A 27,283-nucleotide genomic window follows, 5' to 3' on the forward strand; every position below is an offset into this window, starting at 1 on the left:
TGAGACATGCATGGGAATTCCTAGAGGCATGGTTCTCCACCCATACTTCAATCAACACAATTATAGAATTGGACCCCATATATAAACCCATACAGGTCAAAACCAGAAATGACCCTACTCACCATAACTGACCGGACAGTATAAATTTCATGCGAAGTAGAATAACATCGCTTCATTGGAGGCACCACTGATAATGTCACCTAGCATGGTGATGAAACGTCTGAACAAAACAAGTCAGCTCGGCAAGGAAGTCAACAAACTCACCCACAACCTGAGCTACAGATCTTTGCCAAAACTTTAAACAAAGAATTCTAAATTTTTCACAATAAGAGCAAACATAAAAATATGATTCTTTTTTCTAATTCATACCTTATCATATTTACTGCTTGAACCAAAGCCAAAGATAAGAAGGTGCCCATGGGAGTCAGTACATGCAAAATGTTGCCCGTCAGGGGAGCACTTACAGTCAAACACTGCTCCATGTCCCTGACCTTCAATCTGAAAGATAAATACACAGACAGTATGTAAAAATAGCAAGGAATATGCACAGGTAAATCAGTTGCATACATTATGTAACAAAAAATAGGTTTTCTAACAAATTGTTTGGTCTAAATAGAATGATTGTCAAAGGACAGTACATTTAATTTTACTATTGGTACCACATTCATGCAGAATTGCATTTCTAGCACTGAGGGATCTTCAAAATTAGAATTAAACATACACTATATTCTACAGGGAGGAAAATCATTCTGTGACCACACACATCACAGAAATTAAACTACAATTAAGAAATTAGAAACCGAAGACAAAAAAAAATCAGTAGTAACAGAAGAGAGACTATTCTCGGTTCTTGACACTTAAAAGAAGTCTAAAGCTTTTTTATTGTGTGGACTGAAGAATAAAACAATTACTGAACTCATGCCCAAGGCTACCCATTGAGAACAACCAGAACACAACATAGAGTATTTCAGTAACATGAATTACACTCATCATCCCCACATGACTTGAGTGCTTTAAATAGAAATAAAGTTCTCACTATTCCCAAGTAAATGTGCTGACAACAGTGTGTACATTTGCATTTTTTAGTGATTATTTTAAAGGAGGAAGGAGATGGCAGTTTCGAGTGCTACATAGACTCTGGAAGCAGCAGTCATATGCAGTGCCAAGTACACAGAGACTGGACCAATCAGGAGATTACAGGCTAATAAAATTAAACTGAGCCACAATTTTTATTCATAATTAGCTTTGTAAAAACCTATTTGCATGCAGTGTTACCTTTCTCCTCCCAATATCAATTGAAATTAATCGTGAGGGAGATCACAGGAAGGAACTATCAAAATCAGGTTTCAACTTACTCAATTTCAAAATTAGAACTTTAATTCCAATTGTCAAGGATCCTTGCACTAATCATCTGGTCTTGTTTACTGTTATCTGAAAACTCCAACAGGTTGTTCAGTTTTAACAGGAAAGATAGGAAGTTATCAAAAACAAAGCGCAGACATGTTCCAGGATAGAACTCGTTTTTAAGTCAGCACCCTGCTGCCGGACTATCAATTTCATCTATCACTGGCACCTTCTGACATAATGCATACAGCCTGAGGATTCACTGCCATAAATCACCACACCACCTTGTTCCCTTGCCACATCTACCAGCAAAAATGACAAGTTCAGCAGCATTTTGGGAATGCATTGACTTCCAACTTCTCTTGAGTATATAGAACAGTTCCTTCATGACTGCTGGGTACCTGGCCTTGAATTCCCTGCCTAACATCATTGTGGAAACAGCATCACCACAACCACTGAGGTAATTCATTCAACGAGAAGGCAAACTACAGAATAAAATGTAACTTTTCTACTGTTGTCCACCTCCAGGGAACAAATAACGTAAACAGAGGAGAAAAAAACAATGGCCACATGCACCAACAACTTGACTGAATAGATAAACACATTCTAAAATACTGCATAGACACTAGGAGGCGTAACCAATTTTTTGTTTGAAGTTTGTTTTTGAGGATATGTTTCAAGAAGAAGCATTTCGTCCAAGGGGTTTCAAGAGGGAGCTACAGAATATAGGATTCACACAGGTATAGAAACAGTCACCAGAAGTAGATTTAGGGGAGGCAGTACTGAGGCAAAGAAATACACAAAATGGTTGGTGAATAAGGGAAATGTAAATTTTGAGGGGGTGGGGGAAATCACTGAACTATAGGTCATGACAAAAATCAATAGGAATTGGTCTGGAAGGATTCTCAATTTGTGACTTTGTTTGCTGCTATGGGTCAGTGAGGATATGAACAATGGATAAGCAGGATTAAGTGTGGTACAGGATAAGGGGCAGCAGATATTTATACTAACTGCAATTTAAAAATGAAGGGGACTGAGTGACTGGACAATAAAGAATTATGGAGATGAGTCTGGAGATGACAAACAGTTTTTGTTGGTTGAGTTTTGAGAGTAAGCTTTAGCTATGATTTTACAGCCTCATCTAGTGAATATATTTTTAGTAGTGACACCAGGATCTGAATCTCGGACCTATAACAGTGACCTTGAGGTTCACTGTTGCATCTAATTAAACCAAGACTGAGGCTCTTTAAAAGTTATAAGGTCCCCAATGTATTAAAAATAATGAAAACTGTACAATAACACTGAGGTTCGACATCCAGTGTTAGGGTTGTACGAATACATGATACATGTGAAGAAATGAAAAAGGAACAACAGTAGGCCACTCAGCTCTTCGAGTCTGCTCTTCCATTAAATAAGATCGTGGCTGATCTGACTTTGACCTCAGGCCCAGCCTTACCTCATAAGGCAATCTGCTCATTCCCGTTATTAGTCTAGTAAGCTGTCCCTGAACTGGTTACCAAGGAATGTTAATACGTTGTAAGTATTGCACAATACTGCGCACACTGCTTCTGATGTGGTCTCACCAATGCCCTGGAAAACTAAAGCATAATCTCCCTACTCACTCATTCAATTTCCCTTGCATTACTTGTTGCACCTGCATACTAACCTTCTGCAATTCATGCACTAGGTCACCCAAATCTCTCCACATCAGAGAACTCTGCAACCTTTCACCATTGAGATAATATGCTTCTTTTTTGGCTGTGTTTCCTGACACTGATGCAAGCTCACTATGCCACTTTGAATCGCACGTAAACAGATTTTGAGAAGGAGATCGAGATGATGGGGAGGAAGAAGAATCATGACTTGTTGGGTGGGATGCAGTTTGGGATCTGTGAGAGAACTGGGGTGGGAAGGGGTGTTGGGGCAGATCAAGAGGACCTGGAAGTGGGTGGAGGGGTGGAGAGAAAGAGGAGATCAGGATTGGTGTCAGGGGACAAGATCAGGATTGCTGGGGGCTCAGAAATTTGGAGGAGCAACTCGGGAGGACTCAGGAAGAAAAGGGTATGAGATCGGGATCTAGGTGGGGGGGTTGGTGACAAGACAGGCCTAGAAGATGGGTAAATGCAGAAAGGAGACAAGGCAAAGAGGGCCTCCAGGCCTCTGGGCTCTCTTTGTCAAACCCAATCCCTGGTTCCTGGGCTCTCCTTCAATTCCCTTCACAGTCCAGGGATTTCCCACCACCCATGTCTGCATCTGGCATCCCCTACCCACCTCTGAAGCCCACTTCAAAATCATGCTGCTGCCCTGTGTGTGCACAGTAATGCATTTGTGCATAACATCATAGCTTGGAACTGTGCACTCCCGGTGAATGCACACACACAGTCACCTACTGTTGTCGGTGGCAGAAATCAGTGCCATCTTTTTATTCTTTTTGTCAAAATTGACAATTTCACACTTTCACACATAATAATCCATTTGCCAGATCTTTGCCCACTCATTTAACCTATCCATATCCTGCTGTAGGCTTCTTATGACCTCTTCACAACTCAATTTCCTACTTATCTTTGTGTCATCTGCAAATTTAGGCACCGTACCATACCTGTGGTCCCTTTATTCAAATCATTTTTATAAATCAACCATGTTTTTTCCACATTTAAATAAATAATCATCATATTCAACAAACAAGTTTCAAGTGCTTTCAAATTATTTCAACCCAATTGCAGCACAGCTACATCATCGCCTTAGCCATAAACTGGCATGTTATGACTCAATCACAATAATGACTAGGGAAACAATTTAAATTGTGTTCTCCCACCATCTGAATGGAATACAAAAGGTAACTCTAACAATTTTCATCGCAATCAAATGTCTCCATTTTCTTAAATACTTGCATCACAAAAGTGATTTTCTTCTTACTGTTACTTCAGTAAAGTAAGTCAGTAGAGGTGCTTAAGACTTTATGCATTTGTAACCTTACAACATAGCTGAAAATATCACAGTTGATTAAAGAAAATCAATTTCAGTTTTCCTCTAAAGATACCCTTTCAAAATCTTATGGCAAGAACTCGTTAAATTTAAATAATAAACAACCACAATTTTTCTGAGATAACAAGGTGTAGAGCTGGATGAACACAGCAGGCCAAGCAGCATCATAAGGAGCAGGAAGGCTGACGTTTCGGGCCTAGACCCTTCATCAGAAATTTTTCTGATCCGTGGGCTGTGGGGGACATAACATTGGTCAGAGATTTGGATTGTTCTCTGCAAGAAAAGTATTCAATTGGCATTGTTCACAAATCAAATGACTAACTGAAAGCACAGTTATACCTATTGTGAGAGAAACAGGTCCATGGTTATGTCTTTGTACAACAAAACTGCCTGCAGCCCTCACTCTTTAGGCACTTAAAAGCCATAACCTCCAAACAAAACATGGGAATAATTATTTTTAAATTCTTGCTTATTTAGAGCTGTGTAAATAATATGCAGTCACTTGTAAAGTGAATGCTTGCAGGTAGTGACAGCAAAAAAATCACTGTTACATCCTTTTCTGTAATGCCTCTCTACAGCTGAAGTTTAATAGACGTTTTTGTATGCTGACATATTTAACAATCTTCACCGTGTGCAAAAAGACATACCTAAACAAAATACATGTAATAATGCTTGGAAAAATGACAAAGCACCAAATCACTGGAACATTCAAAAGGAACGGAGATCTCTATCACCTGAAAATAAATAATTGTAACAAATAATAATACTAATTATCATGGGAAATATGCTAAATTCATTCCCAAATTCCAACTGGTCCCTTAAGAAAACACAAATATGCGTACCATGTTGAAATACGATCGGATTTTCACGCCCCTCCCTATGTCCCAAACGATTACGTTGCCATCATGCCCTGCAGAAAAGAGGACCCTGGGATCAAAGGGATGTGGCTCAAGTACAAACACTTCGTCTTCATGTCCCTGCAACGACAATGGTGAATGATTAATCATCAGTAATCAGTAATATAAATCATGATGGTCATTACGCAGGCTTTTAAAAAGAAATGTCACAAATAAAAGTATGGCGTCACACTTATTTATTTATTTATATATATTTATATGCTAAAGCTACTGAACTTCTCCCAAACAAGCTCACTTTTCAGACTTAATGATTCTACCTGTTCCTTGAGACTGCCAATAAACATCAAGTCATGGATAAATAAAAATTGCAGAAAATTACAAAAATTACATTAAAAAAAGATAAATTAGGAAGGTCAGCCTTGTAGAAAACTTTTCAGTTTAAACAAAAGTGAATTCTTTCTTAAATGCATGGTATGCTACTGAATTAGAGGCCAAATTTGATCATTGGTCTTAATAGCATCAGCGAATATAAATTTGTAGCAACAAGGGAGGAGATTGGTGGTCAGTGATGCAGATGCAGGAAGAGTGAAGAAGAGCTAATGTCCCTATTGCTATACAGTGTTTTTGCTGAAAGATGTAGCCTTGGACAGAATCATGATGTCAGAAGTCACACAACACCAGTTTATAGTCCAGCAGGTTTATTTGAAATCACAAGCTTTCCGAGTGATGCTCTTTCATCAGGTGACTTCACGACACTAGAGACAGAAGGTAGGAAGAGTCAGCAACTTTAGGAGAGAAAAGTAGAAAAATGGAGAAAACTTAGTGTTTCAAAAAAAAAGTTTGTTTTACACAATAAATAGCTTCAATCCATGTCATAGAGAGATGGCAGCCCAGTGGTGTTATCACTAGACTACTAATCCAGGTAATGTTCTAGGGACCTGGTTTCAAATCCTGCTATGGCAGATGTAGGAATTTGAACTCAATACAAATTTCGAAATTAAGGATTTAATGATGACCATTAAACTGTTGTTGTTGTCAGGAAAAGCCCATCTGGTTCTTTAATGTCCTTTAGGGAAGGAAATCTGTCATCCTTACCTGGAATGGCCGATATGTGACTCCAGACCCACAGCAAAGTGGCACATACATATCATGAATAAATAAAAAATGGCATTCTTCATTTTCTAGTACAGATTGAAAAATGTTTGTGATGTCCTAAAACAGATTACTCAGAATCAGGAATACAGCTTCTTACCATTAGGACATGTATGAGCTGACCAGTGCAAGAATTCCAAACCTTCAATGTAAGGTTATTGACTGCTGTAATAACAGTGTTGTCATGACGATCCCATGCCACCATGGTTACTTTCAATTTGTTCACTTTATCTTCTAATCCTTGTGGATTATATCTTTAAGCACAAGAATGACGTATGTCAATAAAATTCTTTCTAAAAAAGTCAACCTCCTCAAAACTTAAAAAATGTTTGCATTGATAAAGTACTTCACCATATCCCTTACATATATCTCCAAAATGCCTTGCATTTGATAACATTTTCTGAGCTTCACTGAGTGTTAGCAAAAAGTTATAACTAGCAGTGATAAGCAACTAATTTGATACAAATACTTGATGGTGTCAGTATATCAGATCAATAAGAAATTTTCTTTTTCTTCAAGTTATGCAAATGTTCACAAATCACAAGACCAAAGGATAGCACCTCTTAACAATGCTAGGTTCCTTCAAAATTCCATTGGAATATCAGATTTGTTCATGACATCAAACGTTAAACATGGAACATAAATCTACAACCTACTAATCAATGGCAAGAGCACTACCAACAGAGATATACTGATATTCTTGTAAGTTGTTAAATATGTCGCATCTTTCAAATATATTCTTAACGTACATTCAACATCTCGCTAAATTTTATCTTTCCCAGTAAAGTTCAGATTAGCATCTAATTGTATATATTTCCATGCAGGAGAGGGAAAAATTGTTGTCTACAGTCACGACAATTAATTTAATCTAGGCTTTAATACTTGACACTTCCATAAGAATAATTTAGTTATCTTCCTCTAATTTCTAAGTTAACATACATAACAGATGCACATTTCTGAACTACATCCTAGCTACAGCAAGCGTACTAAATCTATCGTCAGAAGCCAATTAAAGTTATATAAAGTTATTCAGAACAGTAGTGAGAAGTACTTGATATTCATTTAGAACATATGTTAACCTATGTTTTTAATACCCACAATTTGTCATACTAACAGTATATCACCATTTGTATAAAAGACACAACTGAATTTAATTATTGGAATTAATAATTTAATTTATTTGTGATTCCCATAGACTGCAGTTTTGGTAAGGCTCCTTCCTCCGCTGTAGTCAAATGCTGCCTTGATGTCCAGGGTAGTTACCCTCAGTTGCTCTCTGGAGTCCAGCTCTTTTGTCTATGTTTGGACCAAGACTGTAATGAGGTCAGGAGCTGAGAGGGCCTCATGGAATTCAAACTGAGCATCAGTGTTATTCCTTTGTAAATGCCATTTGATACCACTGTTGATGACCATCCATTATTTGGCTGATGACTGAAAGTCGACTGATTGCTTAGGAATTGGCCAGATTGGGTTTGTCCTGATTTTTCTGAACAGAACATACCTGGACAATTTTCCACATTTTCAGGTACAGTCCAGCATTGTAGCTGTACAGGAACAGTTCGGCTGGGATTTTGGCTAGCTCCAAAGCACAAGTCTTCAGTGACATTGCCAGAATTATTCCCAGTGTATGGCAATATTAAAGATGGCCACTGTTTGCACATAAGGCTATGCATGGCAGGAATCTCAGTTGCCAGCATCCCCCCCAAACTCAGATAATGTCACAAATAATCAAGAATCAGCTAAGATTTTAAGTTAATGTTCAAAATGAAATTGGAAACTCACAGGACTGAATGTCAAATAAATCAGCCTCAAATATAAATTCAGACTTCTTGGTCACAAAATAACCACCACCACCTGCCCCTGCCCCTGCCCCCATATGTCCACTTCACAGCAAGAGGCAAATGAAGACTCTTACTTATAGGCAAAGGGATATGGTTGGACAAGAAAGAACCAAGTTTCATTGAGTCATCTTGCTATTATCCTGGGGGTGGAAAAATCTAATAATGGGGATGTTGACAAATCCAAGCAATCAGATTCTGAAGCACAACTTTCTGAAATCGTTACTATAGGCAGCTACTGCTCCATCGTGTCTGTAAATCTGAGCAAGTGCACAAGGTGCTCCACATACTGGAGGCACTGGCCTTAAATGCAGCCTTCTTGATACCACGTGAAGTTAGTTGAATTGGCTAAAGCTTAGAATCTGTGATGCTGTGGACCTCAGGAGCTAGCTGAGATGGATCACACCCTCACCACTTCTGGCTGAAGGTACTTGCAGTGTTTCAGCCTCATCTTTAGCACTGACATGTTGGCTTCCCCATTATTGAGAATGAGGACATTAGGGGAGCAACTTCCTCCTGTTAGTTGTTCAATTGTCCACCACCATTCATGATTGGAGGCCTGAAGAAGCCTGAATCTATATTTGAGGCTAATTTATTTGACAATCAGACACCCAGGTTTCCAGCTTCATACTGAACATTAATATCAAATCTCAGCTCATTCTTGATCTTACGTGACATCATTTGTGCATGTGCAAGGGGATGCTGGTGACAGCATTTCCTGACATAGGAAACCAGCATCATGGATGTAGCAAGACTGTAGACTTAGATCTGATCTGTTGGCTGTGGAACCATTTAGCTTGGTTTATTGCCTGCTGTGTATGCTACTTGGAAATATTCCACTGTTGTGGCTGCACCAGGTTGACACCTCGCTTTTATGTATGCTTGATGTTGCTCCTGGCAAGTCCTCCTGCACTCTTCATTGAACTTTTTAGTCATACAACCCTTTGACAAAGCAAAACATTCCTAGGTACTTCACAGAAGTGTTGTCAAAATTTGATACTAGCTCACAGTAAGAGATATCATTCCAAAAGAAGTAATTGTTAAGGAGCATTGTGAAGAATGAGAGAGAACGGTAGAGGGTGGAGTGGTTTAAGGGAGGGATCTCCAGAGCTGGGATCAGGGTTAAAAGCATTGTTACCAATGGTTGGCAATTAAAATCAGGAAGTGCAGGAGACTAGAAATGGAACAGGACAGACACTACAAAGGCTTGGAAGGTTGGAGGTGGTTAGAGAGATGGGGAAAGAAAAGGATTCAGAGGATTTTGAAGACAAGAATGAGAATTTGTAAGATTGAGGTACTACTGTACTAGGAGTGAAGGCAGATTAACAAATAGATGGGTAATGTGTAGAAGGGATCTGGTGTCAGTTAAGATATAATAATGTAGTTTTTAATGAACACAAGTTTATTTACAATCCAAGCTGGGAGCTGATATTTGTGATTTTGAAAATTGGGTTATTTGACTATTGTCATAGCAATCCTGGCCTACTTGGAGGAAATCAAACATGGAATTGTCAGAAAGATGGGCACCAATTTGGAGGCTGAAAAACATTCAAGCACTTTAGAGAGAAAAAGGATGTCAGGATTGAGGTGATACTTCTCAAGGTCAAAGGGGTCATTTCATGAGGGTAGCGGCAACGACAGCAAATTTGAAGGGAGGGGAACAGAACCTGAGAAGAGATAAGCATTAAATTTATCAGCTAACTTGGAAGACAAAGAGAGAAGTTGGGATATCACAGTTTGGAGACAAAGGATGAATTAGTAGTAGATGGATAAGGATCTCATGGACAAGTTGCATTCAGAGCAAGTTCAAAAGCAATTGGAATAGAATCTAAAGAATCAGGGAGATCAGAGACGGGACTGTGGAAATACAGACAAAATTTGTATTAGTGGGCTAGGAAAAGAGAGGAAATTGCAGAGGTAGCTGAACAAATTGTCTTACTGATTGTGACAAAAAATGTCCATGAGCTCCTTTGTACATTGCTGGAAATGATGGTGAAGGAGGTATGAATAGTGGTTTAAGTGGGTGGTTAATGTTGGAGAGAAGCCAGGAGCCTCTGAGATTTGATTCAATGGAGAAGCAAGTAGAAGGGGCTGAATGGTCTAATTCAGTTTCTGATGAGCCCATTATAATGGCTGAAGATAATAACAAAGACAAGGAGGCATTGCAGATTCAGATTTAGTTAGGGGAATAGATCAGTGTATAACAGATTGGTTTCAACATGGATAAGAGCAGTTTCATGCAACTACCTTACAGATTCTTTCTAACATTCAAAATCACAAGGAGTCAAGATTCAGATGACACTGATTATGTTGACTGGTAAAGAAAAACAAAAGTATCACGAGGAAAAACTTTTCATGTAGGAAGGGTCCAGCTAAGTCAGTGATGGAGGAAATTTCTACTGTGGCTTACAGAAGGAAATTCTTATCAAAAAAGAAAAAACTGCAGGATAATGGAACTACCCACGTGCTCTTTCAGAGAGCCAACACAGAGGCAACACGTAAATGGGTTTGTAGCTCAGACTGAAAGTGGTAGGAACGATGCTGTTGGTATCACAGTCGTTTCTGCAGTGGGGAATAGGGCTGGGAGCCAAATATCCAAGGATACAATTTCTATCGATTGGGCAGACAAATGGGCAGGGGGAGCAGGGTTACCTTGTCAACAAGAAACAAAATTAAATCAATAGCAAGAAAAGGATATACAGTCACCAGGTGTAGGATCTGTGTAGGTAGAATTGACAAACCATGAAGGAAAAAATGTCACTGATGGGAGTTAAGCGCAGGCCTCCTAGCAATAGTTAGGATGTGGCAAAGAAAACAAATCAGGAGACAGAAAAGGTAAGTAAGAAATAACTATTACTGTAGTTATGGTGGACTTCAATGCGCAGGTGGACTGGTTTTTTTCAGAGCAGCCTGTGGCAGAGCCCACTAGGGAACAGGTAATTCCAGATTTGGTGATGTGTGATGAGGGCAGACTTGATTAGGGAGCTTAAGGCGAAGGAACCTCTAGGCGTGGTGACAATAATCTGATAGAATTCACCCCGCAGTTTTGTTGGGAGAAGCTGAAATCAGGTGCAACAATATTGCAATTGAGTAAAAGTAACCACAAAGACACAAGGGAGGTGCTAGTCGGAGCTGTTTGGAAGGGGGAGCCTAACAGGGAAGATGGTGAAGCAGCAAAGGCAGGAGTTTCGTGGAGTAATTTGGGAGGTACAGGAGAAATTTAACCCATGGAAGAAGCAGCATATTGAGGGGAGGATGAGGCAATTGTGGCTGAAAAGGTAAGTCAGGGACAGCACACAAGCAAAACAGAAAGCATACAATGTGGTGAAGATTAGTTGGAAATCAGAAGATTGAGCTCAGATTAAAACCAGCAGAGGATATCTATAAAAACCATAATGGGAGACAAGATGAAATATGATAGTGACCCACGTAGTAATATAAAAGAAAATTGCAAGAGTTTTTTTTAAGATATCGAAAAGCTAAGACAGAGGCAAGAGTGGACACTGGACCACTGGAAAATGAGACTGGAGAAGTAGTAATAGGGAACAAATAAATAGCTGAGGAACTGAATAGGTACTTTGCATTAGTCTTTACAGTGGAAGACACCAGCAGCATACCACAACTTCAAGACAGCCAGGGGGCAGATGTGAGTATTGTGGCCATCATTAAGGAGAAGGTGCTGGGGAAGCGGAAAGGACTGAAGATAAATAAATTGGATAGACTACACCCCAGAGCTCTGAATGCGATAGCTGAGGAGATTACAGAGGCATTGGTCATAATCTTTTAGGAATCACTGGAGTAAGGGAGGGTCCCAGAGAACTGAAAAATGGCCAATGTAACATGCCTGCCTAAGAAGAGAGGGAGGCAGAAGACAAAACACAGGCTAGTTAACCTAGTTATTGATAAGATTTTAGAGTCCATTGTAAAGGATGAGATTGCAGAGTACTTGGAAGCGCTTGGTAAAATAGTCCTGAGTCAGCACATCTTCGTCAGGCTGGGGGCAGGGGTGATGGTGTCATGCCTGACAAATCTGTTAAAATTCCTTACGGAGGTAACAAGCAAGTTAGACAAAAGAGAGCCAGTTGACATCATCAATTTGAATTTCCAGAAGGTCTCTGACAAAGAACCGCACAGGACATTGCTAAATAAGATAGTGTCGGGGGAAGGTACTGACATGGATGGTGGCTCCGCAGGGGCCATGCTGGGATCACAACTATACACGTTGTATATTCACAATATGGATAAAGGAGTTGAGGACATGGTTGCTAAGTTGCAGATGACACAAAGATAGCTGGAGGGACAGGTGGTGTTGAGGAAGCAGGTAGTCTGCAGAAGAACTTGGCCAGGCTGGGAGAGTGGGCAAAGAAGTGCCAGATGAAACAAAGTGGGAAAGTGTGAGATTATGCACTCTGGGAGGAAGAACAGAACACAGACTACTTTCTAAATGGGGAAAAGCTTCAGAAATCTGAAGCACAAAAGAAACTTGAAACCTCGTTCAGAATTCTCTTAAGGTTAACTTTCAAGTTCAGTTGGCAATTAGGAAGGCAAATGCAATGTTAGCATTCATTTCAAGAGGACTAGAATATGAGAGCAGAAATATACAGACTGCATTCGGAATACTGTAAGCAGATTTGGGCCCCATATCTAAGGAATGTTTTGCTGGCGTTGGAGGGGGTCCAGAAGAGATTCAAAAGGATGGCTTGTCATACCGGGAGCAGTTGAGGACTGTGGGTCTATACTCAACGGACTTTAGAAGGATGAGGGAGGATCTGATTGAAACTTATAGTAGACTGAGAGGCCTGATAAAGTGGGTGTGGAGAAGATATTTCCATCAGCAGGAGAGACTAGAATCAGAGAGCACAGACTTAAAGTGAAGAGGCAAACCTTTAAACTGAGACAAGGAGGAATTTTTTTCAGCTAGAAGGTGTTAATCTGTGGAACGTATTGCTACAGGGGTCTCTGGTGGGCAAGTTATTGAGTGTATTTAAGACAGAGATAGATAGGTTCTTGATTGTCAAAGAGATCAAGGTTACGGGAAGAAAGTAGGAGATTGGGGTTGAGAAGCATGTCAGCCAAGATCAAATGGAGCAGAATTGATGGGTCAAAAAGCCTAATTCTCCTCCTGTACCTTATGGTCTTATGGTCTATTATGGATAGCCTATTTGGCCTCCTCATTGTAATGGTTTATTATTCAATGAGAGGATACCCTGTTAAATCAGATCAAGGGAAAGATTTTGTGGTAACAGTTGACAGTATAATTTAAAGATGGGCCTGCAGTATGAGATGGTTACACTGAGGACAAGAGGGTTTTTGGGTGTACTAAAACACTATACTTACACAATACACAAACTTAGCCTAACTATATCTGGATAATGTCACTGTTCCATCAGACTTTGAGAAAGATGCTAAGGTGTGTACCAGACTGACATCGGCTTTAGAACAATCAGATACTAGAATAAATGGTTCACCTTAGCAATGAACAAAACTTGAATAAATATAGTAAGGTTGCATTGTCCCAGAGGACCATAGTGCAGTTCTCTCATTAGAGAAACCCTGTTAAAGAAACCTTGACAATGGAACCATTTTTACAGTTTTCCTGCATAATTTGCAAAAGGGCATATTTCCGGATTAACATCCACATTGTCACGGCAATAATTCTTTACAGTACAGGGCGAAGTCAGTGTATAGATAGAGCTAGTCACTCACCCAGCAGGTTTGACAGCCATATCCAGTAAAATGCTCTTCCATTCTTGCCGTCGAAACTGCCAGATCCTTGCAGTACCATCTCGACTTCCACTAACAAACCTACCAATAGAGTCAAGACTTTAAATGTAATTTACATAAACCACGACAGGTTTTCTCTCCAATGAGAAAGCAGTCCGATGTAGGACTGGTAGGACTATGATGACTTCACATTTTTTTTCCTTTTACATACTACAAGCGGTTAGGGAGGTGACAGCAGAGGTGCCATACTAAAACAATAGAAAATGGAATAGTGCTAAAGAACTGGGAGACAGCTGATGTCACGCATATATTTAAAACAGAAAATAGCATAAACCTAAGGAATCATAGAGTAGTTAGCATAATATCAGTGGCAAGAAAGAGAATGTAATCTTAGTTCAAAGATGGAATAGAAACACTTCAAGAAACCATAAACAAGGGTAGGGTTTCAACCTATCCATGATATTACAATATTGTAATAAAGGAGGTCAAAAATATTTACACAGAGGATGATCAGTATGTGCTTTTTAAGCAAAACAAAAATTGTGGGAATTGGGTATCTTCAGCAAGGACACCTTTTACTGCCTATTCCGAACTGCCCTTGAATTGAGTGGCTTTCTAGACCACTTCTTGGGCAATTAAGAGTCAACCATATTACCACTGATCTGGAGTCACATATAAGATAGACTGGAAGGAATGGCAAATTCCCTTCCCTGAATCAGATGGAATTTTATGATAATCAATTATAGTTTCATGTTCAACATCACTAAGACCAATTTTCAATTTCAGAATTATTAACTGAGTTTAAACTACCGTGCAGGATTTGAATCTATGTCCTCAGAGCATTAACCTGGACTTCTAGATTACTATGCCAGTGACATTATGGTTACATTAAGATCTCCTCATTATTCAATGCTTCAAATTCTGCATGAACTCTTCCAGGTGGAAATTAAATACAGCTACTTTTAAAAAAAACAATGATAAAGGCTACTGAGGGTGCAGAGGAGCAAATGCTCAAAAAGTGTTGAGGTAGTGGCATTAGATTAGTGTTACTCTAGCAAAGACCTGGCACAGTCATGATACGCCAAACTGTTCTCTTTTGTGCTGAATAAATGTATGATTATACATGGAAAAAGACAATTCTTTGCTTGATGGCTAACTGTTCAGTTTCTGCTCTGCAGCAACATTTTATGATTGTAACAATTTACATTTTCAGAAGTTCTAAAGTATGAGAGCATCAAGTTCAGTACATCAGGAAGCATAGGATGTAGCAAGTACAACTCTTACCTGTCACTCATGTTGGAGAACTGAATACTGTCAACTTTGTCCTAACAAAAATGTAAACAGGAGCTAAAATTAGATGGCAATAATCATATTGGTCCCTTTCTTTATTAAAAACCCATATTATAATCAGTATGCATCTCAGATGCTCCATTTTCTAGACAGGTAAACCTTATGCAAGGATCTTCCAATATTCAAAGGTTATCTTCTTTCATCATTCCTGGTCAGGCTTATGTTGAGGCCCTCATTAGGACTGCCTTTTGTAAAGCTAACAGTATTGAGCTGTCCTGGTCCAAGTCATGCAAACTGATTCAAGCTCTGTTAAATAGGTGAGCTCAAAGCCTCCACATGCCTACAATACTATCCTGCACCACAGGCATTTCCCACATGCAGAACACAACCATTATTTGACTCTGGAGTCTAGTCCCAGAATGGAGATAGTTCAGTCTGAGTCTTTCTTGCATTCCTCCCTCATGTATTTTTATTCCCAAGTTATGAATTCCATGTTTATTTTTGAAATTCTCTCTAATAACATGCATTAGACCCCTGCATATCACTCCTCCTGCTTCTCAAACTGGGACCAAACCCCACTGGCCAGGCTCAACATCTGGGTGCAATGTGCTAGCTGTCTACCTCAATATTTTTAATTACTTAATCTTTACCTTTGTTTTTAATACGAATAACTGTGTTAAATCAGGTTATTGACACAGACTGTGTAAATGGTTTGTGATGACAATGATAGGGGAAGAGAAAGAAAAACAGGAAAGAAAAGAGGGGGGGCTTTGGGTATGGTGACGAGAAGGAATAGAAGGGTAAGAAATGGGGAGGGAATAAGCGAAGAGAGAAAGGACTCAATGAGAACTCGAACACATGGAAGAGGAATTAAGTGTGCAAGAAGGGAAAGGAATGAAAGAGTGAAGAAGAAAGTTCTGCTTCGCTTGCATCCCAGTTCAGACTTCACCAAACTTCAATTTGAGACAGTTTTGATGCTGTCACAATCATGGTGGAGTTGCATTTCTTTTTGCAGGAATGACAGAAGCAATCAACCCTTCAATCAAAACCGAAGAGGTAATAAATCATTCAGTGCATGGGATCAAGCCATAGCAGAAAATTAGACTGCCATTACATCAGAGAACGGGTGAGGGGTAAAGACAAACAATAGGAGGTATAGTTGACCTGCAGCTGCTAAAAATGATGAGGGGGAAACCAGATGGGGCAGAATCAACGGCCAGCATGGTCTACTCCTGTTCCTATGTTCTTGAAAGATTAAAAAGGGAAAATTTTCAAGGGTGTAATCCACCAACAGGCTCAGCAAAATGGTGACAGCAGGGAATTGGAAGAAGACATGAATTTCTTCAGGGCTGTGGCTGAATGGTAGTCCTGTATTAACACATCAATAACATTTCGTATGTCGAGCCCTGTGGAACACTATGGTACCCTAGCTAAAAGATCAACAATTAAAGGAATTTCCTTTCAATCATCAGTTATATGGAGGTATAATTTGGAATTAAATGTTTCAAGTATTATATTGTCACACATTAAACTTGGCTTGATTAGACAGTTATTTCTGGCCCCAGGTCTGAAATGAGAACAAGTAGGTTAATCATCTTCTAACCACGCTTCCTTTAACAGCCCAATGCACCACAGGTGGAACTTGTGCTGCACTTACTGACCGCTTTCTTACTGTTTTTCACATTAACAGAATCTGATATAGGAGCTTAGAATTAATTCGAAACTGAATAGTACAACACACACTAAGTCTAATATGTAATAGACTATTGATTACTGTTTTATCAGTGAAATATAAATGAATTGGACTTGGGTATAGGGAGCACAATATCAAAATATGTGAGAGAAAACTTGAAAGCATTGTAAATAGTTGCTAGGACAGTGTCAGGTTTCAGGAGATCAAAATCAGGCAGATGAAATAAGCAGTCACATGAGGTAAATACAATTTAAAGTCAATAATGTGAAGTGATGTACTTTGGAAGAAACAATGTGGAGACACAGTCTATTCCTAAGGGTGCTGACACGAGGATATTGCGAAGAAATCTGTGGGTGCATATTCACAAATCTTAGGTCACAAGGCAAATTGATAAAGTACTTAAGAAAGCTCATGAGATATTTAGTTGGATTTGTAAGTAGCAGCTCCAAATAAATAAAAACAAGAAGTCATGCTAGCTCTTTACAAATCACAGATTTGGCCTCAACTCAAGTATTGTGTGCAATTCCTTATTTTAGGAAGTGTACACAGAAAATTAGAGAAGGTTTCCTGGGGACGAATGACTTAAATTATGTGCAGTGATTGGACAAACTGGAATTCTTTTCCTTAAGGACTTAACATAGGTATTCAAATTTGTTAGGGGATTTGATACTTTCTTACTAATTGTACGGCTTCCTCTGAGATGCAAGGAGGTAACCAGTTATCATAGATTCAAAATAATGGCCAAAAGTGAGCAAATTAGGAGTAACTTTTTCACAAAATTGTTTTTTTAAAATTTGGTAAATACCACCTGAAGCAGTGGTGGAAACAGATTCCATATGCAATTTCACAAAACATTCACACATGTTTGATGATGACAAATTAGGTCGGTTATGAAAAATGAAGGCTTAGTAAGAGACTAAATTGGGCATTTTTTCCAAAGAGCAAACATAAGCCAAAAGGTCTCCTTCTCAGTTGTAAGATTCTTTGATCATATTTAATAATGGTGATTTTAACACTTATCATTTTTTACAATTAGTATATTTCATTACATTATTTCACGCTCATGCCATTCATTTCCTTTCCAACATGAGAATTCATCTAACATTCCTATAAAATAAAGACTCTTACAGTATGAAATTCCAACTCTGAAATCTTCTCAGGTTGCCCTGACCCAAAGTAGTAAACTCTTATAATATGATCTGTGCTCCCCGTTGCCAAAAACATTCCACCTGAAATAAAAGAGACAGACTCATGTAGGCATACATTATACACATACGACTAATATTTTGAAGATGTTTTGTTTAGTTGTCATCTTTCTCACAAAGACATACAGATAAGTGCACATGCAGAAATAAGCTCTCAGTATGACTTTTACACTCAGAATGAGCAAAGCATCCTAATCAGATTTACAAGCCTTTTTTAAATATCCTTTTTATCTCCCTTTTCCTTCACACAATGTAACGTTAAATGATGACACGATTTATGCAGAAGAGGTCACTTTCCATTCTGAATTTCATGGCGATAATGAGGATGAGACCAATAGTATCACTGCTATATTGGAGAAACTCTGACAACCTCTAGCATCTGTAGCTGAGCAGTCAAGTGTGAAAATCAGGATTTTTTTTGTCAGAAATATCCACTCCTCCATATGTCCTGTAATTGTGCTTCATGTTGCAATCATTACCATGGCATGAAGTTGGTGCAGTTGCATACCAAGACCCCACTAAATGTGTCACAAAAAGTTAGAGCTGGTATAATCAACAGCAAGTGAATTTTTAACAACCATAACAACATGCCAGATACTGAGGTGCTCACCCAAGCTAGTATGCCAAGCATCAACATCATATTGAGATAATCACAACTGAGCTGGCTGGTTATGCAGCCAGAATTCAGAACATTTGCTTACTAACTATGCACTTCTATGGGCGGTTTGAATCTGCTTTCATGGCAGTCATAGGAAAGTATTACAAGCAGTTGTTCAGAGGTTCCGCACACACTGATCAAAATGTGGGCGTATTCACTTCTCTGCTGCCTTTGTGCACAGACCTCAAAGGTCTGTGCAGCAGCAGGAAAAATTAGAGACAAAATAAGTTACAAGTACAATGTGAAGGCATTGTTCATGAATTGTGATGTCAAGCCAGATTCTGGAGATATCTGCCCAAATTCACAGCAACTGGTACAACCAATAAAGGGTGAGGCCTGAAGCAAATGCATATCAGAGGCAGATAGAAAACAAGAAGAGAAGCTCAAAAACAAAGTTGTTGGAAAAGCTCAGCAGGTCTGGCGGTATCTGTGAAGGAAAAAACAGTGTTAACGTCTCAGGTCTGGTGACCCTTCCTCAGAACAGTTCTGGCTGCTGGGCTTTTCCAGCAACTTTGTTTTTGTTCCTGATTTACAGCATCCGCAGTTCTTTTGGCTTTTATTTAAGGAGAGAAGCTCAATCATCTGTGAGATCCCATCCTGTCTGCAGCACAATGTTCCAGTCCCAGTTCAGCTTTAAGAGTCACTTGCACATCTTGCAGAACCCTACCAAACGTCCTAAAGGATGGACATGATTATCTTTATCTCAAAAGACAACCAAGTGATAATCACTGCTCCCCAGCCTTGGAACTCTAATTTTAAAAGTTCGAATTCAATTCATTCAGAGGTTAATTAGCATTGGAGAATTTTTCAATTAGTGCTGAATCAAAATTGCTATTTTCTGAGTTCAAACTTGAACTAAGGATTTACATCAACCTGAAAGGAAGGGTAGGAGTAAGGATGTAGGCAATGAACAAAGGAAGAAAAAGAAGAGGAAAGAAAATGAAAAAAATCAGCTGAGAAATGTGGGAAAGAGAAACAAAGGCAGCAGAGAAATGTTGCAAACTGCAGAATAGGGTGGGTGAGGATATAATAAGAAAGGGAATAGGTGAGTCTGGTAGCACAAGTCTATGACAAAGCCTGAGTAGAATGAGGCACAAATGCTATTTCTGAATTTGGTACAGATGAGAATCGATCTGGCAAGCTAGTTTAGAAGCCTAGTTAACAAAACTCCCTGGCAATGGTAGGTATCTGTCACTGAGCTAAAAGTGAATAGATGTTAACCACTACAGCAGGAACCTGAGTTAGCAGTTGCAAGTTGGATGAGAATCATCTATAAAAGTAGATTTTGCTTGTACACAGTGTGACAAGGCCTCAATGCTAATTTGGGAATTCAGTGCAGGTGGAAATTAAGTGCAGAAGGGGAAGGGGATGCTGCTTTTTATAACATTTATTTCCGTCTTCAGAAGCTGAAGAGTGTTCAAAGCTTTAATTAGATGCGCAGATTGCTAAATTTTTATGATTGCGTCCCTCTGAACACAGCATGGACAAAATCTTAAACTGGTATGGAGTAAAATATAAGCATTGCATTCAATTTATAGTTTAGCTTGTTGAACTACTTTGCATTAGCCACAGAAAACAATTGAGTGATATTTCTAAACAGGAAGCCTAATTTGTTAAATTAAACACATTAAAGCTGGTAAGGGGAGGTGAGGAAGGCCTTCTTGTGGCACAGTGGTAATGTCCCTATCCCGATCTGGGAGACCTGGGTTCAAGTCCAATCTGCTCTGGCTTTTTCCTGACAGTGGTATTATCACTAGACTACTAATCCAGGTAATGTTCTAGCGACCTGGTTTCAAATCCTGCTATGGCAGATGTAGGAATTTGAACTCAATACAAATCCTGAAATTAAGGATTTAATGATGACCATGAAACTGTTGTTGTTTGTCAGGAAAGAGAAGGAACAATATAGCAGGGTTGTGATGAGGGTAATATCAACCAAATACATTAGAACTGGGCAGGAAGTACAAATAAAGTCATAGTAGGGAAAAAAGATATGGAGAAAAGAAGGACATAAAAGTTGACTGCACATGCAGGAGCTTGCGTTATTGGATGCTGTACATTTGCATGGGTAGAGGTTCGGCTATTAACATGAAATAGAGAGCCTGTGGGCAGCACGGTGGCTCAGTGGTTAGCACTGCTACTCCACACAGCCAAGAACCCAGGTTTGAATCCAGCCTCGGGCAACTGTCTGTATGCAGTCTGCACTTTCTTCCAGTGTCTGCATGAGCTTCCTCTGGGTGCTTCTGTTTCCTCCCATAGTCCAAAGATATGTAGGTTAGATGGACTGGCTATGCTATATTGTCCATGGTGTCCAGGGATGTGTGAGTTAACCATGGGAATTGCAGGGTTACAGGGATAGGGAAGCAGGGTGGGTCTGGGTGGGATGGTCTTTGGAGGGGAGGTGTGAACTCGACAGGCCTGCTTGCACACTATAGGGATTCCATGAAATGGGTCATCTTCAGGTTGGTAAACTGTAACTGTTTTTGCTATGTGACAGCGATGACTCATTAAATAATATTCAAGGCTCCACTGACAACATAGCAAACTCCTGGTCCTATTCTAAGGGGAGGCGATGACCTAGTGCTTTTATCACTAGAATATTAATCTAGTGACCTGGGTAGTGTTCTGAGGACCTGGGTTCAAAACCCGCAATGACAGTTGGTGGAACCTGAAATCCATAACAAATCTGTAGTTAGGACTCTAGTGAAACTGTTGCCATTTGCTGGAAAACCCATCTTGTCCACCAATGTCCTTTAGGGAAGGAAATCGGCCATCCTTACCCAGTCTGGCCTACACGTGACTCCAGACTCTCAGCAATGTGGTCGACTCTTTACTGACCTCTGGGCAATTAGGGATGGGCAAGTGCTAACTTACCTAGTGTCGCCTCCATCCTGTGAATTTTAAAAAAATTCTTATGATCTTTAGTACAGGATGTAGAAGATACTTATTTGAAAGAAAAGTTGGAGAGTGTAGGGGAAATAAGGAAATAAGAGGACTGATAAAGATTTGGCACAGTTGAGTCAGAAGACAGAGGCCAGAGCTGGATTTTCCGGTCTCAATACAAAAGCAAATTGCAGAACATGGTTTTTAAAAATCGCAGGGAGCATTTGATTCCAGAATTTCTGGCCTCTATTTCAATCATGGCAATTTTCATTGGTTTGATATAAGTGGGTGGTCTGTAACCACACATCAAGGTGTCTCAACATTGCCAGCTGTGTTCTGGAGGTGAGTCTTTCAGGACTTCAAGCATACATTCAAAAGGACATGTCAACTTCGCATCAAAATAAAATGCTGCATCATAAGTTATATATATTTTAAGTAGAGTTTGACAGTAGGGTTTTGTTTGGACAAGGTATTTTAACTATTATCTTGTACCACATTATGAAAATGGAAAGGCCTTTAGATATATTAGAGTTTATTATTCCCAGGGAAAAAATCTATTTTGCATTGCATAATGGTTAAGTTTAGATTTGATTTGGTGAACTGTCCCTTTGCTTTCGAATTTTCCTTCAAGTTCAGCTCAACCATTGTTCAATTGTTTCAAAGTTTTGACAGATGTCTGAGTTTTTGGCTGACATCAGGGTTTTACTGAATTCAGCTTTGGAGGTTTTGCTAATGATTGTCCAACAAAATCTCATTCCGAGTTCCTTATTAAAACTCACTTTGGAAAACCTGGCCAAGTCTGAAACCAAATAATAGATTCTGCTTGACACATCTTTCAAGTCGATTGAGAGCTCAGTTGTACCCACAGATTTATGACTTGCCAAGAGAATTATTGTTTTTGTTTTAAACATGCACATTGAAGTAATCTGTTTAGATTTGACAGTTTTATGAGCTTCTCAAAGACTTCTCAATATTATTATGGGGCATTATTACTATAGAGAAATAAGAGTAGAAGTAGGGTTGTGAGGGGTTAGGATGGTGAAACCAAATGAAAGGAGGATTAGGGGACCTCACACCCATCTCCAGAACTGAGACCATAACTCAGTGACAGAGGCAGGCCTTTTCACATCCTGTGCCTCATCATCAGCCTGCCTTTGTTTCCACCTTGGCCTACTGCTGAAGTCAGAAATTTTGACTCCAGTCCACCCTCAATTCTTCACTATCAAAATAGCATAGGAAGGCACTGTCAGGCCAGGAAGAGGAAACATGCCTTGAGAAAATTCCCAAACTCCTGATTTCTGCCTCTAACATGAAAATCATGCCAAGGTATACAATAGACAATGAGACCAAAGTGTGACCCATTTGACTGGCTTAATGTGACTTGTTATCCATCATCTTTGCCAAATCCCTCCCTCCTTCCACTAACACTTCAAAATCCATCTAAAATTTTGCTTGAATCTTCCCCAAACATTCTCTGTTTATTGATGGAACATACTGAAAAATTAAAGGAAAAATAAACAGAAAAGTTAAGCAAAGCTAATGAGAAACAGAGAAAATAAGAACAATCATGCAAAGGCAGCAAGCAATTGGAAAGATACATGGTATTTTGTCCTTCATTGCAATGGGATTTAAAGTGAGGAAGTCTTGGTGCAATTGTATTGATGCTTGGTGAGACTGTGCCTGGAGTATTGTGTGCAGCTTTAGACTTCTCATCTAAGGAAGAATATACTTGCAACAGGCAGGATACAATGGAGGTTTACCAGATTAATCCCTATGATAGCAGGATTATTTTATGAAGAGACAGAATAAACTAGGCCCAAATTTGAGGTTTTGAGGAACGAGAGGTGATTTCATTGAAACTTACTTAATTCTGATTAGGATGTGAAAGGGTAGATGTGGACAAGAAATTTCACTGGCTAGTGAGTAGAATCGGAAACATGGTCTCGGAATAAACCGCAGGCCATTTAAGACCGATATGAGCCCAGGTTTCTTCACTTAGAGGATGGTGAAACTTTGGGATTCTCTACCTGAGAATGCGTAGTTTAGTGCTTGAGAAAAAGGCAGAAGAGATTTTAAAAATTGGCTGTTTTGTTGCCTAGTAACAAGGTGTCTTATGACATGAAAAGATAGTGACAGAGATAGCTTCTTTTCAGAAAGAAAGAACCACCCAGAAGGTTAGTAGTGTGCATGCTTCTGTTAGAGAAGACAGGTCTATGGTAGCAAAGGAGCTATTAGCTGAGCAGTGTCCAAAGCAGTGAGAGCTGTAAAGCCACCATGACGAATTTACTGTTAGTAAGATAAAGCTTCAGTAGCTGAAGGCTGTGGAAGTAGAGTTTAGGCAGTCTATGTTAAAAAAATAATTGAGCTATACTGTCAGTTCGTTTGAAGGACTTGTGAAGAGACATTAACTAAAACATCAGGTAAATGTACAAATTTATTAAAAGGAACCAAGGGCAGCCACGAAGAAAGAATTTGAAAGTAAAAACAGGGATAACTCTTCACTAAGGTTTGAGTATATGTGAGATTGTTGTTGAAGGTAAAAGGGTTGAATGTTTATTTCTGATATTTGTAATGACAACATTTCCATTAGTTCATGTATAGCATAAAATTGTTTGAGACTTTTTTTCTCCTTATGTAATTTTTGATGTCTTTTATTAAAAGTACATTGCCAGCCTCTTGTGAATATAGCAACCAAATTGCAAAAAGTAAAACTTATAGTCTATCAAGACAGATTTTATTTTGGGATCTGACTTGTTCAGTTTTAGCATTCAGCTGGGATCAGACTTGTCCAGTTTTATCATCAGCTGGGATCATAACACAACAGCAAACTTCCCTCCATTGGATACAAGTTCTTTGTAATCATATTAACAATAAGAACACCAGAAATGGTCTCAGCAAAACCAAAGCAGAAGTCACTCACTGGTCCTGATGAATATTTATTCTTCAAAAAAAAACAAAAACTATCTGTGAATAACAGATAATGCTCTGCAGAGCTGATAGTTTCCACCTTCTATACAGAAGAAATTAACAACCTCAGAAAATTAATTCAATGACTGTCATCTCACTAATTGTATTCAATGTGCAGATGACCCAAGTAGAAATTGGTCCACAGATGGAGCAGCGCACTTTTCTGGCGGTGAGCCCAGCGCATCAGTGCAAAAGATAAGGCTGAAGATTTTGCAGCAATCTTCAGCCAGAAGTGCCGAGTGGATGATCCATCTTGGCCTCCTCCAGTGATCCCCAGCATTACAGATACCAGTCTTCAGCCAATTCGATTCAATCCACATGAAATCAAGAAACGGTTGAGACACTGGATACTGCAAAGGCTACGGGCCCTGACAATTTTCGGCAATAGTACTAAAGACTTGTGCTCCAGAACTTGCCGTTCCCCTAGCCAAGCTGTTCCAGTAGTTACAACACTGGCATCTACCCGACAATGTGGAAAATCACCCAGGTATGTCCTGTATATAAAAAGCAGAACAAATCCAACCCCTCCAATTACTGCCCCATCAGTCTATTCTCGATCATCAGTAAAGGTGATGGAAGGTGTCATCAACAGTGCTATCAAGTAGCACCTGCTCAGCAACACCCAGTTTGGGTTCCACCAGGGCCACTCAGCTCCTGACCTCATTACAGCCTTGATTCAAACATGGACAAAAGAGCTGAATTTCAGAGGTAGCAGGAACTGCAGATGCTGGAGAATCTGAGATAACCAGGCGCAGAAGGGTCTAGGCCTGAAACGTCAGCCTTCCTGCTCCTCTGATGCTGCTTGGCCTGCTGTGTTCATCCAGCTCTGCGCCTGGTTATCTCTGAATTTCAGAGGTGACGTGAGAGTGACAGCCCTTGCCGTCATGGCTGCATTCGACTGAATGTAGCATCAAGGAACTCTAGCAAAACTGGAATCAATTGGTATCGGGGGAAAACTCTCTGCTAGTTGGAGTCATACCAGACACACAGGAATATGGTTATGGTTGTTGATGGTCAGTCATCACAGCTATAGGACATCTCTGCAGGAGTTCCTCAGGGCAGTGTCCTACCCATCTTCAACTGCTTCATCAATGACCTTCCCTCCATCATAAAGTCAGAAGTGGGGATGTTCATCAATGAGTGCACAATGTTCAGCACAATTCGTGACTCCTCAGATACCGAATTAGTCCATGTTCAAATGCAACAAAATCTGGGCAGTATCCAGGCTTGGGCTGACAAGTGACAAATAACATTTGTGCCACACAAATGCCAGGCTATGACCATCATCAATAAGGGACAATCTAACCACTGCCCTTTGACAATCAATGGTGTTACCATCAGTGAATCCCCCACTATCAACATCCTGGGGGTTATCATTGACCAGAAACTCAACTGGACTCACCATATAAAAACAGTGGCTACAAGGGCAGGTCAGAGGTTAGGAATACTGTGGTGAGCAACTCACCTCCTGACTCCCCAAAGTCTGTTACCATCTATAAGGCACAACTCAAGAGTGTGATGGAATACTCCCCACTTGCTTGGATGAACACAGCTCCAGTGACACTCAAGAAGCTTGACACCATCCAGTACCCTTGATTGGCACTAGATCCACAAGCATGCACTTCCTCTACCACTGATGCTCAGTAGCAGCAGTGTGTACTATCTACAAGACGCACTGCAGAACTTCACTACAGATTGTCAGACAGCACCTCCCAAACTCATGACCACTTCCATCTAGAAGGGCAAGGGCGGCACCACCACCACCCTCAAGTTTCTCTCCGAGCCAGTTATCATCCTGATTTGGAAATATATCGCCGTTCCTTCACAGTCACTGGGTCAAAATCCCGGAATTCCCTCCCTAACGGTTTTGTTGGACTGCAGCAATTCAAAAAGGCAGCTCACCACCACCTTCCCAAGGGCAACTAGGGATGGCAATAAATGCTGGCCCAGCCTGCCACATACACATTCCACAAATGAATAAATAAAAGGAAAAGGGGATGAAATAACAAACACTTTACCAACTCATATTTATGTAGCAACTTCAACAGAATGAAACATCTCAAGGTTCATAGGAACGTAGGAACAGGAGTAGTTAATTCAGCACCTCGAGCATGTTTCACCGTTTGATGAGATCATGGCTCATCTGTGGCCTAACTCCACATACCTACCTTTGGCCGATTTCCCTTAACTTTTTGTCAAGCAAAAGCATTACCTATCTCAGATTTAAAATGAACATCTCTTCATCTCTTTCAATATTCCATTAAGTGAATTTGCATTAGCCTCAGCAACAAAAGTAAAAATTAAATGATAGAAGTATTCACTCGAAACCAAGCACCGGTCTACAGTTTCTAGAAAAAAAATTACCGCAACAGCCTAAATTTTCTAGAGTTAGAACATTGTTAAAAAGTGTGTTTTTAAAATTAAGGTTTTTTTAAATGAAGTTACAGGATGTTGGCATGGCTGATTGGACAGCATTTATTGTGGATCTCTAACTGCCATGAAGAAGGTGTTCACTGGTTATCTTCTTAAATGCTGCAGCCCATGCAGTGTTAGAACAACCATAATGTTGTTAGGAAGGGAGTTTCCAGATTTTAACCAAGCAATACTTAAGAAATCGTTAGAATCATGCATGATTGACAGGCGAACTTGCATGTGATGGTACTCCCATGTATCTGCAGCAATTGCCC

At 39.7% G+C, this 27,283-nt stretch overlaps 1 protein-coding gene across 1 annotated transcript in view; it reads right to left on the reverse strand.

Annotated features, from left to right (window-relative positions):
• Window positions 1-27,283, reverse strand: part of LOC109928206 (pleckstrin homology domain interacting protein) — a 183,896-nt gene that overhangs the window by 73,051 nt on the left and 83,562 nt on the right. Inside the window, exons 11-16 of the mRNA XM_048596719.1 lie at window positions 18,012-18,112; window positions 15,185-15,225; window positions 13,883-13,981; window positions 6,439-6,592; window positions 5,172-5,306; window positions 370-498 (exon numbers count right to left, since the gene is read on the reverse strand). Coding sequence (XP_048452676.1) covers window positions 370-498; window positions 5,172-5,306; window positions 6,439-6,592; window positions 13,883-13,981; window positions 15,185-15,225; window positions 18,012-18,112 — 659 coding nt within the window. The remainder of the gene's footprint in view (window positions 1-369; window positions 499-5,171; window positions 5,307-6,438; window positions 6,593-13,882; window positions 13,982-15,184; window positions 15,226-18,011; window positions 18,113-27,283) is intronic.

The sequence above is a fragment of the Rhincodon typus genome, chromosome 5, assembly GCF_021869965.1.
Source record: "Rhincodon typus isolate 14 chromosome 5, sRhiTyp1.1, whole genome shotgun sequence".
In the NCBI taxonomy this organism is placed as follows: Eukaryota; Metazoa; Chordata; class Chondrichthyes; order Orectolobiformes; family Rhincodontidae; genus Rhincodon; species Rhincodon typus.